This window comes from Hibiscus syriacus, unplaced genomic scaffold (genome assembly GCF_006381635.1).
Source record: "Hibiscus syriacus cultivar Baekdansim isolate YM2019G1 unplaced genomic scaffold, ASM638163v2 tig00110500_pilon, whole genome shotgun sequence".
In the NCBI taxonomy this organism is placed as follows: Eukaryota; Viridiplantae; Streptophyta; class Magnoliopsida; order Malvales; family Malvaceae; genus Hibiscus; species Hibiscus syriacus.
Window position 1 is genome coordinate 2,044,244 of NW_024062762.1, and position 15,374 is coordinate 2,059,617.

At 36.2% G+C, this 15,374-nt stretch overlaps 1 protein-coding gene across 1 annotated transcript; it reads left to right on the plus strand.

The window, feature by feature from the left end:
* Nucleotides 1-1,619: 1,619 nt before the first annotated feature.
* On the plus strand, nt 1,620-5,039 carry LOC120129485. Its single transcript, XM_039146969.1, has 3 exons — nt 1,620-1,780; nt 4,129-4,487; nt 4,580-5,039. Exons 2-3 carry the CDS (start codon nt 4,131-4,133, stop codon nt 4,880-4,882), a joined length of 660 nt encoding a protein of 219 aa, XP_039002900.1. The 5' UTR covers nt 1,620-1,780; nt 4,129-4,130; the 3' UTR covers nt 4,883-5,039.
* Nucleotides 5,040-15,374: the final 10,335 nt, after the last annotated feature.

Consider the following 15,374-nt stretch of genomic DNA (forward strand, 5'->3'; position numbering starts at 1 on the left):
CTTATAGCTTATAGCTGTATTATTTTTGTAAGTGAAGCCAACAAAGTTTAAAGTTAAATATAAATTAATTTTATAGTTAAAATTTATGAATATTTAAAAGTTTTATGTAAAAATCCACATACATGTATATATATATATATTTTAAGAGGGATTAATTTGTTGAGTTAGAAATTAGAAGGGATCTAAGAGAATATTTAAACCAAAATATTTAATTAATTAACAATAATTTTAACGTTTTGGACGAAAATGTTAACTTTTTCAATTTCAAATGTATAAAGATTAGAATGTGTCCTTTTATAATAGATAGACTGAAATAAGCTTTTAGATATAATACAAATACTTGTAATAGATTTTAGGATAAATTACATGCTTATTCATTGAACTTTAATCTTTTTCCTATTTAACTCATCATACTTTCAATTTTTCAATTTGCTCACTAGTCTTTAGACATTAAACTTTTTTTGTCACTCGACCTTTAAATTTCTAACGGTGTTATGACGTTGCTAAATTATAATTGAAAAATTAAAAGTACAATGAGTGAAATAGGAAAGAAAATAAAATTTAGTGAGTAAATGTGTGTCATGTTTTGTTATTAAAATAAGCTACATAAGCATCCCATTATTGAGTAAAGTGTTGAGTGACAAAAAAGTTCAATGTCTAAAATATAGTGAACAAATTGAAAAATTAAAAATATGATAAGTGAAATAGGAGAGAAAGAAAAGTTCATTGAGTAAAGCGATGAATGATTCATAAGCTCTGTATGAATTAGCTCTGAATGTGACATGCTGTTTGATAATGGCTCTGAATCATTCAGAATGTACTTCTGTGTTGAATCATTCAGCACTATTTTGTTGAATCAGTCAGCACTTAATCATTTAGAAGTGCGAAACAAACGCGCTGAATGTTGAACGGTTCAGCATTCAGCGCTGAATGGTTCAAATGCTAAATGATTCGGAGGCTCTGTATGAATTAGCTATGAATGTGACATACTATTTGATAATGACTTTAAATCATTCAGAATGTACTTCTGTGTTGAATCATTCAGCACTGAATCATTCAGCACTGAATCATTCAGAAGTGCGAAACAAACGCGCTGAATGTTCAATGGTTCAACATTCAGCGCTGAATGGTTCAAATGCTTAATGATTCAGAGGCTCTGTATGAATTAGCTCTGAATGTGACATGCTGTTTGATAATGTCTTTGAATCATTCAGAATGTACTTCTGTGCTAAATCATTCAACACTGTTTTGCTGAATCAGTCAGCATTGAATAATTCAGAAGTGCGAAACAAACGCACTGATGGTTCCATTAAGAGGCAAACAAACAGCCCCTAAGCGTTTAATTTTTTAACCATTTAATTCAAACCTAAAATAAATTAAAAATATTCAAAATCAATCCCACATGACGTGGAAGCTCGAGGTAGGACCTTCATATTCTTCCGATAATTTCACATTTCACTTTAGCAAAAACATTTGGAATTACTGAAACTTTTCTCAACACGCGTTTGGTATTCGAGAAAGTGCCTACAACTCGAGAAAATTTTGACCCCTTTCCCCTTTATTTTTTAATTTTTTTCCCTTCGAGAGTAATTAAAAATAATGAAAGAAAAGAAAAACAACAGCAAAAGTAAAAAAGAAAACCCTAACACTAATGCAATCTCACATTGACTTAACGCGTACAGTATCTTCTAAGGACTTCGTTTTTCACCTCACTCCGCGATCAGATCAGGCTTCTCACTGTCAATAGATTGTTGCCTTTACCCTTAATCTCAATTCCCTGGTTTCTTTCTTTTGCTCTCACTCTTCATCTCTTTTATTTGTTTATTTGATTGATTATATGAGCTGCAAACCACTGAATGATATGATTTTTTTTGAGTTTTTTGGTGGATTATTTTGTGTTTTTAACTTGTTGGTTTAATTTTAATGAGAGAAGAAGTTGGTTTGTTTTATTTTGATAAATTTTAGTGAAGAAGCAGAGGCTTGGGTTAGTCTCATAGGACTCTTTTGGAGTAATTTAGTAATTAGTTAACTGTAGATCAATGCCAAAATTTTGATTTCATGTTGAAAACTTAGATATTGATGGGGTTGTTAGTTTTAACTAGTTAGTAAAGCTCAAGTATGGATGTCTGGCCGAACATTGGGATTTTAATTGTATATTTTCATGAATACTTTGGTATGGCCAACTTCTTGGTCTAGGGAAAATGTATGATTGATCTTCTCGGTAGTTCTTATTTTCTGCAAAACTAGTGTTGAATAACATCCATGACATTGCTTTAAAAGAATGATGGAGCTTTGGTTTCGAAGCGTTCTCAAGTTACTCAATTTCTTACTTCTATTTAGTGTCTTCTTCCTCTTTCGTTTTCCCTCCGTAGCTTTTTTATTTTTTATTTTATTTTTTAAGATTATAGTATGATCTCAACACTGTGTGCTGGTATTGATTGCTGGATACGATCCAAAATCATTGGCTATCTGTGAAGTGCTTCTTGCATTGATCATGGTTTAGTGTTCTTCCTAAACCTGTTACAGATTGAATTGAGTTCTATTGTTGTGTGTACAGTGTATGTCTATTTGTATCTCTGTATATTTTGTTTTTATTTTAGCTTCTGAATCTTAGGAAGTATGTTTTGGTGTAATTAGGCTCGCTTATATGTACCAAGCATTTACTGATTTGGAGCATAGATGCTGTACAGTCCAAGGGTTGTTGCCTTGTACCGTTTTTCATGTAAACAAAGCAGAATGTTTAAGCCTAAAATATTTTAACATTTTGGTTTCGATTTTCTTACTGTATTGTGATATGGGGTACCTTAATTTTATCAAAAAGGAAGTTATCTAGTCCCGTAAAACATGTAATTACAATAGTCTTAAAGGTGTTCTGCAGTTTTGACAAGCGGTATTTTGATGAGATGCACTGTTTTGTTGGAGATTATTATGGCCAACAGCTTTGGATCTTACTTGTGTATATATTTTCGGAGTTTGGGCAGGGAAAAGATTGGTTAGAAACTCCCTCCAGCTTGTTCCAACTCCTTTCATCATCTACTGCAAACCCTCAACCCCTTAACCTTGACTTTTACCACCATGATTTTAGTAATCAAAGATGGAGGGTTAAGCAATGTTGAAGTGAGGTAATAGAGAGAGCATCTGGTCATAGCAATGATCGATAGTTGACTATCTTGTGGAAAGAGAAATGTTTCTGCATATGCATTAAAAGGAAGAATTTGGTCCTTTTCCCCTCCCTTCCAATCTGTTGTTTTTTCAAATGATATATATTAGAAGTGGTCAAGTGATTGATTTGAGCTTCATCTGTGGTCTTTCAGTTTATTGGATTTGAATGGAGAAATTCTAGCCTTATCTTATCTCTTTCATGAAGTATGATTGTAGAGGTTTTCTGTTATCATTTTTTCTCGTTTTAGTTATCTTAAGAACAAATATGTTTAATTAAGATTGCTTGCTTGATCTTGTATTCATTTTTTTTTGTTCAAATTCCAACCACATCTTATTTATCTCGCGTTCAGTTTTTTGTTTAAATTCCATGTCCAGACCTGTGATTGGGTCCAAGCCCCTCTGCTTATTCATGGTTTCCAATGCTATATGCACCCAATTTGTAAAGGATGACACTGCTTGTCTTTATCATTTGATCCAAGCCACAGTTATGCTTTGCCTTTTTATGCCTGACTGACCTAAGTTGTGTGATGAATTGCTTATAAATTTGCGTTTTTCTTCTTAGTTTTTCTTTCATCTGAATAAGTATAGACTAGGATGCGAGGTTTGCATGAATTGCTCTTTTGGGGCATAGCAGTTGCTATATTTACAAATTAATGTTTGCCGATATGCCATTGTGCCATTTGTTCAGGTCATTGCTGCTGTTTTATATATTGATATGATCGGAACATAATGGGACAGGTCTTTGTTGTGCGCTGTGCTGTCCTGTATCAGAACAAAACAAATCTACATATATATCTTATTCTCTAACTCTGTTCAAAATGTGTTTAAATGATCATCGCTTTTTCTTATTCGCTTAGATGACTGTGGCATCGTGTTGTTGATTTTACCTATATTTAGTTTCTGTTGAGCAATTTTTATATTCCACCATAACATTATGACGCGGTTATGTTGTTTTTCCTGCGTTAGGAATGGACCACTATTCCATGCCGGCGCCGAGAAGGGGTGAGATGAAGCATAAAGGAAGAAATGTAGTTTGGTCTGTTGCAATGGACAAGTGTCTTATTGAAGCTCTGGCCATTCAGGCTAAAAACGGCAATAAGATTGACAAATGTTTCAACGAAAAGGCATATACCGCTGCTTGTATTGCTGTGAATTCTCGTTTTCATTTGAACTTGAACAATCAAAAAGTCGTGAATCGTCTTAAGACAATCAAGAAAAGGTACAAGGTAATGAGAGATATGCTAAGTCAAGATGGATTTTGGTGGAATCCAAATACGAAAATGATCGAATGTGACAATGAAGATCTCTGGGAGAGCTATGTGGCGGTCAGTGTGTTCTACACTTGTTCCCCTTGTTTCGTTTATCTTGTTTCGATATACGTACTTAAAATTACTTGACATTAACTGTTGTTGAGCAGGCACATCCTGATGCAAAAGGGTTCCGAAGAAAACCGATCGAGATGTATGATGAGCTAAAGATTGTTTGCGGAAATTACCAAGCGCCTTGTCGTTGGGCGAAGATGAAGGATGGAAGTCATCCAACAAGCTATAAGAACTTTGAAGAAGAATCTGCTTCTTTTGTATCCCCGAGTTCAGATGACGCAAGTGATACCGATGGAACACAGTCATTTACCGGGCCCCCGGAGTATTTGCAAGACGGTAGCCTCCAGAAGATTCAAAACCAACTGTCCACATTAAAGGCCACTGTGAGTCACCACTAAAGTTTGGTGACTCACCAAACTGCCACTCTATTATCCGGTCCGAGATGAGCGCCGGTGATGGCTATAAAGCCATCAACCGAACCTGCAAAGAAAAACCAGAGGAAAATGAGCAACCCAGCAACCACTAAAACACCAAAATAACCAGGAAAAGACGGAGAGATACTTACCGAGGAAGCCATGTAGGGATGGCAATATGACCCGAACCCGACGGGGAAACCCAAAACCCGGTTAAGTTCGGGTCGGGTCGGGTTGAATGATATCGGGTCGGGTTCGGGTTCGGGGATATTTTTCGGGGATTTGTTCGGGTCGGGTTCGAGTTCAGGGCAAGGTATCCCCGTCCTGACCCGCCCCGATTATATATATATATATATAATATTTTATATTTTTTATATTAATTATATATATAATATTTTATATTTTTTATATTAATTATATATAAAATATTTTCGGGTTCGGGTATAATATTTCGGGTTGGGTTCGGGGACGGGGCAAAAAAAATCCCCGACGAGGCGCCCCGATAAAACACCCGTTAGGGATCGGGTCGGAGTCGGGGATGGGGATTCATTTCGGGTTCGGGGACGGGGCGAGCAAAACCCGCCCCGAACCCGACCCGTTGCCATTCCTAAAGCCATACCATTACCGGAGTTTATATGAGCCTCCACGCGTCACCAAAAACTTTCGAAAACCGAAGGTATTTTCCTAGATTTGCTCCGATCGAGAGCCATTTAAGGGAAAAGGAAACTGAAACCGTCATTAGGACAGTCCGATCTACATTTTGGTCTGGTGGCCGGCGGTAAGGTTGGCGGCGGCACAAGGCTGTCGGGCAGTGCTCTCTCTCTCTCTCTCTCAATTTTAGAGAGAAGCGAGAGATTTTAAAACTCTCTCAGTTTAGAGAGAAATGAGAGAAATGAGGAATTGGCCTGAAGGGCCGGTTATAATGGGGTATAAATACCCTCACCAAAACGATGTAGTTTTGGTGAGGGCCTTTGTGTAATTTCGTGCATGGCTAAACTATTCCCGCAGCCACTGTAACCTTGAAAACTTGGAATTTGATCCTTATAGCATGTTTATATATATATATATATATATATTATAATTCGGTCTATTAATTTTTATTCATTATAATTTAGCCACTGATTTACTTATATATATTTTAGATAAAATAACCGAAATAACCATTATAATTTTGTTAAATAATATTTTAGTCCCGACCAACATGTTTTAATTTAATATATGAATTTAATATAATTTTAATTTAGTCACTAAATTAATAAATATGTAAAATAGCATGATTAAACACTGAAATTTTAATAAGTTAATTACGAATTAGATATTTATTTTTAGAGAAAATAACCTCAGTGACAAAAAATGCCTTATAATATACGATTTTAACCAACTTTTTTTGGATTTGCCAAAATGACCAACTAAATCGCAATGCGATCGATAATTCGCAACGCGATCTCCGGTATCGCAAATCAGTTTCCAGATTCGCAACGCGATTCTGACTATCGCATTGTGATTTTCCAAATTTGCGTTGTGATTTTCCGACTATCGCAATGAGAATATGTAAATCGCAATGCGAGTATGACTATCGCAACGCGATTCTGACTGTCGTAACGAGATTCTGACTATCGCAACGCGATTCTGACTGTCGCAACGCGATTCTGACTGTCGCAACGCGATGCTGACTATCGCAATGCGATTTTCAAAGCGCCATTATTATCGCAACGCGTATTTTTTTCAAATTCCAAACACGAATATTAATATATCGAAACACTGAACTGTCTACAGTATATCCCGTAATCGCAACTCATAACCTAATACCCTAAATCACACCTTAGTCCCATCTCTATCTCTCACTCTCTAAGGTGACATTCGTCCCCATCTCTGACGAAATCAGTCCCCATCTCCAGCGAAATCCGTCTATCTCCATCTCTCAGAGCCACCCTCACAATCATTCACGGTCAGAAATGGAAAATCAACCAAATCAACCACCAAGGGTTAGTTTATTTAATTATTTTTTATTTTGAAATTTTTGCATTATTATTAGGTTTTTCATATTGAAATTGATGATAAGTTTACTGGTAATTTCAATAATAGATTAACCATTTCATTTAGATTGCTTATTAAATTCATTCGATTGCTGCCAATACTGCTAAACTGTTTAGTCTTTAAACCCTGTGAATTTAGTATTTGTCTTTGTTTTGTCTTTTGGTTGAAGTAATGCAATCCATTCAAGTTTCAATTTTAGTATTTGAAACCGAGAATCGCAACGTGAAATAAAAATCGCAACGATAGAATCACAATGTGATTTTAGTTTCGCGTTGCGATTTTCATTTCGCGTTGCGATAGTCAAATTCGCGTTGCGATAGTCATTTTCGTGTTGCGATTTTCATTTTCGTGTTGCGATTTTAAGTTTCAGAAACTATTCTTCTTCTGCAAATTGAAACTTGAATGAATTGCATTACTTCAACAAAAAAACAAAGACAAATACTAAATTCACAGTGTTGCAAATTTAAGTTTGAAGAATAAACTACTACTCTTTATGTTTATTGTTCTTGGTATATCTTCACAGTGTAGTTTTTGGTATATCTAACTTGGTATGTTTATTGTTTTTGTAGAACTTTTATTCGGCTCAATTGACCTTAAGAAATAAATTAAGCCTGGCCAAAACAATTACGTCGAAGCTTTCACATTCACTAAGAAAAATATTTGAGGATACTTGCTTCGGGACATGGCTGAAAGTACAACATCCGGGTGGAGATGCTATGTTGACCCATCTGTTTCTTCAAACCATGACTAGCGATCTACCAGAGACTATACAACGTCGTGATGAAGAGATATGGTTTGATTTTCCACCGGCGTATACGTGTTTTGGGCGGGAGGAGTTTTGCTTAATCACCGATCTACGCTTCAGACACGATGATGTAGATCGGTACACTAGACATATTACCCGCCTATCATGGTTATCCCGGGTTTTTCCTGAGCTATCAATGGTGAAGCCGAATTTACACGTGGAAGACTTGACGAGATTATTGAATAAGAAAGATGGTTTTACTCGGATGGATGACGTCGATGTTGTCCGAGTATGCCTTCTAATACTTTTGCATGCCGGCTTTTTAGGCAGAGAGGCCAGACAACCTATTCCTAATGATCTAATTAAATTGGTAGAGGACCTAAATGCATGGAACCTGTTTCCGTGGGGTTCGTATCTATGGAAAGCTACATGGAATAAGTTGTCGTCTGCCTTTGATGATCGAAAAAGTTTGCGTGGCGATGGTTCCAAATACACTTTGTCAGGCTTTATTTGGGCCTTTAAGGTAAGAATTTTTATATAATGTTTCTAAAATTATAATTAATTATTATTTAACAATTACTAATGTTTGTTATTATATTGTTTGTAGATTTGGATATTTGAGGTCTTTCCCCCCATGCAGACATATGCATTAAAAACTTATAATGATATTCCTAGGGCTATTTCCTAGAAGAGGAAACGGACCTTGCAGCAATGGGAAGATTTACTACCGTATACGACAATAAATAATGTAAGTTAACACAAATACTACCATATGTTTATAAACAAGTTATTACTAGCACACGTTTAACTTTGTTTGAGCTTTTATATTGTTAGGAGTCCAACACTCCATTACAGAGGCTGACACCCACGGAAGCTGAGCTTGCCACGGATTGGTGGCAAGCTAGTAAGCGTTTTTTTGATGGCACGGATGATGAGCAGCCTCCACTTCGAGAGCCATCACCTCACCCAGAGCCATCACCTGATCGACCCGACTATACACCTCCACAACGAGAGCCATCACCTATTCTGTCACATCAACGAGCCTCTTCTCCACCATCACCTCATGATAGGCGACCGGCAAAGATGCCACGATGTTTATCTCTCTGTTTTCCACCTACACGGGATGAGTTAGGGGAGTTACGTGATGAGGTCAATGCCTTGCGTGAGGAGGTCGGTACTTTACGCGATGATAATGGTGCATGGCGTGTTGAGGTGTCTACTTTACGTGGTGAGGTAGCCGCTCTACGTGAGATGGTAGCATCATTGTAGAATGAGGTTCATACTCTACACAACGAGGTAAGTTTAATATTTTTCATATTTAACTTGATGATAAATTTACTCGTAATTTCACTTAGATTAACCATTTCACTTAGATTAACCATTTCACTTAGATTGCTTAGTAAATTTATTCGGTTGCTGTCAATACTACTAAACTGTTTATTCTTTAACCCTGTGAAGTTAGTATTTATTTTTGGTTGTCTTTTGGTTGAAGTAATGCAATCCATTCAAGTTTCAATTTGCAGAAGAAGAATAGTTTACTTTCGCAACGCGAAAATGACTATCGCAACGCGAATTTGACTATCGCAACGAAAGAATCGCAATGCGAAATGAAAATCGCATTGCGATTCTCTCGTTGAGATAGTCATTTTTGCGTTGCGATAGTCATTTTCGCGTTGCGATAGTCATTCGTGTTACGATTTTAAGTTTCAGATTCTATTCTTCTTCTGCAAATTGAAACTTGAATGAATTGCATTACTTCAACCAAAAGACAAAGACAAATACTAACTTCACAGTGTTGAAAATTTAAGTTTCAAGAATAAACTACTACTCTTTATGTTGTCATTGAACCTGCACTAAACCTATATGTTATCCTTTTAAATGTTTATATAAGTGATTAGTTCTGGAATGTTATCTGATGCATTTTGTGAACAATGATAGAATAATGACTTGGGTGAATACCGTGCAAGTTTGAAATATATTTGTCTTTGTTTTCACTGTTTAATATCATATATGTTTATTTACTGATTTATGTATTAATTTATTTTTAGCGGCCCGCTAAGGTGGATGCTCTACGTCGGGTTTTTCTTGCAAGACAGAGTTCACGCATCAGACGACGTGCACGTGCCATTAAGTCTCCGTTCACCCTAATAGTGCGAAGAATCCATAAGAAAAAACCCGAATCACCTGTCATCGTTCAAGAGGCCTCCCCTATCGTTCAAGAGGCCCCTATCATCCCTCAAGAGTCCCTTCCCACCGTTCAAGAGGTCACTGTCATCGTTAAAGAGGTCCCTTCCAACATTCTAGAGCCTGATTCACACGGCATAATATATCGAATTATTGAGAAACCCCCTCACGTGCCAGACATGATGGATGACTGTTGGCTTTCGTATAAGTTACCGGCCAGTACCATTCCGGCAGATGAAGTGGAGAGAAAATAACTACCGGAAATAATTCTGGATAATACCCTTTGGGCTAAGACCGCAGTTGATTTTTATCTACATGAGCGGAGCCAAGGGTGTTACGCTGACATATACAAACTCAACGATGATATGCATTTGTTGATTGAACGGTCTTGGTGGGGTGTGTTATTAGGGGTTGAAGACAATGGCTATTTCGATGGGGGGTAAGTCTTATATTTCTTCTTATATTTCATTTTGATTAATTTTTTTTAAATTTATGTAATTCACTAATATATGTCTTTTTTTGTTAAAAAGCATATTGATGCATGGGTGTCACGTCTTCTAATAGTAAGGGCTTTGAAGAAAAATAAAAATAAAAAAAATACGTGATATATAATTATACCGACGTCTTTTCACGTAGTTCACTTGAAGAATCAATGACAGGAATCATATGTGTTGGCTAATGGACAAGCTAAACTTTATCCTGCATGGTGGGAGGTCGATAAGGTTAGTATTTATTTTTTTTAAATATTTTAAAGGTGTTCATAAATAAGTGCGCAATTTGAATTATTACTTATGATTGTAGGTGTTTATCCCTGTTTTGGAACGTACTCATTGGCTTCTCGTCGAGCTTCAGTTCCCATCCCTGAAGACAATAGTATATGACAGCATGATAAATTACATATCATTGTCTGATTTGAGAGATATTATTAAGGGATGGAGCTCTCATTTGGCTAAATTCTTGGATGCAATTAATTATTGGACTTATTCTGGAAACAAGAAGCCAAAGAAGTTCAATGTTACAGTTATCATAGACGAGACCGCGCCACAACAAACGCCGGAAGCCAGAGGGGATTGTGGTCCTCTCTTATGCGTGTGCTTGGAGCGTTTGACGACAGGAAGTACACAGTTTCTACCTCCCACCGATAGAGATAGAGGTGCAATAGGCTTGTGGTTTCGGTATTTTATGGCTAGAGTGATATATTCGAGACGTTGCCTACCTGCATCCGCGTTATGAAAGTGTCCATAAACAATTTGTAAGTCAAATGCAAGTGTTGTTAAGTACCTAGAATTCAATAATAATTTGATGTTTTTTGGTTTTAGATGAGTAGAAAGTGTTATTTGAGCAAATGTTTGGTTTCTGCAGGTTAATCCTGAAGTGAGTTGCGTGAAATTGATGTATGGGTTCATAAACAACTGTATGGGGTACACTTTTTTTGATTGTTTAATTGATTCTTAAAAGTCTGATTTGTTTAATTGATGAGGAAAATAAGAATTATTATCATTTTTTGCTTGTTTAATTGATTTATAAAAACTGATTTGTAAAAGTTGATTTGTTTAATATTGATGTGTAAATAATTCTTATTTGTGCTTGTTTAATTGATTGAAATGTAAAAGTTGATTTGTTGATTTCAATCTGCATCATATTGAAGGCAAAAGACCTGTTGGAGGTACACTTTCGCAACGCTAAACTCAAAATCGCAATGCGAAAGACAAAATCACAACGCGAAAGTCAATTCGCGTTGCGATAGTCTAATACGCTTTGTGATTTTCTCGTTGCGATAGTCAAATACCCATTGCGATAATTAAATTCGCGTTGCGATACTCAAATTCACGTTGCGATTTTCTCGTTGCGATAGTCAAATAGCCGTTGCGATAATCAAATTTGCATTGCGATAGACAAATTCGCGTTGCGATAGTCAAATTCGCGTTGCGATTTTTGAGTTGCGATAATCAAATTCGCGTTGCGATAGTCAAATTCGCGTTGCGATATTCAAATGAATGTGTAATAAGTGATAACAACTGAACATATCATAGCAATTTTCAAACTCAAGTTACTAATACATGCCTAACTGAAAATGTTAAAAGTTTACACATAAAATACACATAATAGTCAAATTCGCGTTGCGATATTCAAATGAATGTGTAATAAGTGATAACAACTGAACAGATCATAGCAATGTTCAAACTAAAGTTACTAATACATGCTTAACTGAAAATGTTAAAAGTTTACACATAATACAACGTTTGCATTTAAAAATCACCTAAGTTAATAGTCCCAAAAGGTGAAGCCGGTTGTGATTAGGATTTTGATTTTGATTGCGATTTTGATTGCCTTTTTCTTGACACCATATGAGCTTTGGATTTTGATGAGGATCCATATTTTGGTAGAGGAAAAGATGATTGTGATGGCACTGGTGATCCACATGTCAATCTTGTATGACCACTTTCCTTGCACTGACTACATGTCGATCTCTTCTTCTCTTCACCCTTAGACGGTATACGATCGTGACTTTTTGGTCGGCCAGGTAGCCTTCTGTCCATGGCTGGTGGCAAAAATATTTGTAAGTCATCTGGTATGTCCCACTCAGAAGGATGTGGAATAGGGTAGATAATCTCGGCATAAGTCTGTCGATATACTTCTGTAGTGTAGCAATCCATAGCGTATGCGCTTGAATCATCTTGGTTTAGATGAAGAGCAACTTTTATAACATGCCCACACAGATAACTAGATGTTTTCCATTTCATACAACTACACGTCTTTGCATATAGATCGACAAGCCCATTTAAGTTATTATCCAGTACTTCAAACAAAGTGTTTGAACATGGTTCAACTCTCCATGACGTTGACTTCACAACAAGTTTCATTATCTTTTTTTCAGTCCATGGTGTAACACAATGTTCCAATGTTCCTATAAATTTAAATAAATAATACTTAGTAAAATATATGATAAGTTACGAATTTAAAGAAATAATACATGCATGGTTTCTTTTCTTGTAGTACCACTGTTGAATAGAGGCTCGAAAAAACTCCATTAACATAGTAATGGGTAATTTCCGGGAATGACGACTTAGAGCGTTGATTGATTCTGCACTATTAGACGTCATGAAACCATATCTTGCTCCAAGTTGATGTACTCTTGACCATCTTTCAAACCCGACATCTTCTAGTGTTTGAGCACACTGAGGCAAAACACGTCTTAAACAATTTATATGCTTATTAAAATCCACTTCCCGATAAGCTTTTACAGTCTTCCAGTATGTCCATTTGTGATTTTTTATACCAGCATACCTTGATTTTAGATTTCTATATAAATGAACACCACAAAGTCCATGAAAAGCATCTGGGAAACACCTTCTAACAGAGTTGTCAATTGAGTTTGCCCTATCAGATATGATTGTCAGATTGCTAATAGGACCTATGCAATCCCTAAGATGCCCCATAAACCATGTCCATGAATCAGAGGTTTCAGATTTGCCAACCCCGTAATCTATTGGCAGTATCCCATTGTTAGCATCCATGGCTACTGCTAATAAGTTTACTCAAAGGTATCGACCTTTTAAATATGCTCCGTCAACTATAATAATTGGGCGCATGCAAGTAATAAACGAACGAATCTACAAAATCATATACACAAGAAATATAATCATTTAAATGTGAAATGCATATAACTAACAAAAATGAGTCAACAAAATTATATTGATTTACTAACCACAGCACCAATGGCGATAAACAGCAACTCAAAGCGTCCATCTCTATCTGTTTTGATATGAGTTACCGACCCAGGATTTTTCAGCTTTAAATTGTGACAATAAGCCGGCAGTTGGGCAAACGATGCTTCTGGCGACCCCCTCAACAATTCCAAGGCATAACATTTGGCTCTCCAAGCTTGAGAATATGAGATACTAATCTTGAACCTAGCATTCATGTCAGTCATAATTTCATGTCCCCGATATACCCTGCCATTCAAAAACATTAACTCAGCCAGAAAACCACCCAACACCTTTTTGTTTGCCTGTCTATGGTGAGGAAAAACTTGGGTTCTTGAACATGTATGTTTATCAATAAAAGTCCTAACTTGAAACATTTCGCAATCTTTTATCATCTTTGCAATCATACGCCACGTACAGTTTTTGTCAATCATACACCTTGTTTCGAAACGATCTTTGCTTGATTTGTTAACTTTTAGTTGATAGCCATCTTCCACACATTTCGTATACAAAGCTATCTTCAAGTCTTCCTTTGTATCAAAACAATCATCTTTCTTGATACAAATAATTTTTGTGTAACAATCAACTTCTATTTTTACCAACTCTTCTTCCGGTATCTGAAGTAATTCTGGCATATTCCAGTTATACTCCCGTGGTATTTTCTTCGGGGATTTCTTCTTCTTCTTTTTCTTCTTCAAGGTTATATGAATTACAGAATGGATGTTTAACATGTTCATTCACAGTCGTAACTTCCTCCTCATTATCATTAATAACATCTTCCTCGGCAGCGGCTGTTTCATCATCAAAATTTGGGTATTGATCAATATCAAAATCATTACACACATGGTCTGTTTCTTTTTCTGAAACATCATCAAAATCCGAGTATTGACCAAGATCAAAGTCCGGGTATTGACCAAGATCAAATTTCGAATACTGACTAGTACTCACAATTTTTTCTGTTGGCTCATCATCGTCTAACTGGTTAATACGAAAACCGGAATTTGGTGCTGAAAGTTGATTGGGATTTGGATTAGGGAAATGTTGTGGGTTTTGAGATTGTGTTTGGTATTGGAAATGTGGTGAAACAAAATTTGCTTGGTGATGAAATTGTGGTGGAACCATTAAATTTTGAGCACCATAAACTGGGGTTGAAAAACTTAGTTGATTACTACCCGCTACTGACCCAACTTCACTACTTCTAGGTTCAACAACATACAATGTAACATCATCTTGCGAAACACTAATGTAAGCAATGAATCGTTCAACATCTTCATTGTCGGTTAACAAATAAACTTTACATTTCTCTGATAAGATAGCCTAAATCCACTTAAGGGCTCTAAATTCAATTTATTTTCAACACGTAACATTAGAGTTTCATAAGTTAACTTTTTTAATGACAGTTTTAGTTGAAGATTCATGGGTAAAGGCATATATTGTAAAACACCATGAACATTCTCCCATGACCCTCCAAAACACAAATCTATCCAAACATGATCAACATTAGATGATTTCATTATTGTAAATTAATTTACTAAACAAACGAGCTGCGAAACTAAAACCTGTTGCCGGATGGGGAAGGATGTCGTTGGATATAATAACGGATGTCGCCGGAGAGAGTGATAGATGGAGATGGAATGAGTTACGATTTAGGAATTTAGGTTATGAGTTGCTTCTGCTGAGTAGTTATATACCCAAAACATTTGTGTTGCGAAACTAAAACCTGTTGCAAATTTGAAATTCAGTGTTGCGACAGTCAGAATCGCGTTGCGATAGTCAGAATCGCATTGCGATAGTCATAATCGCA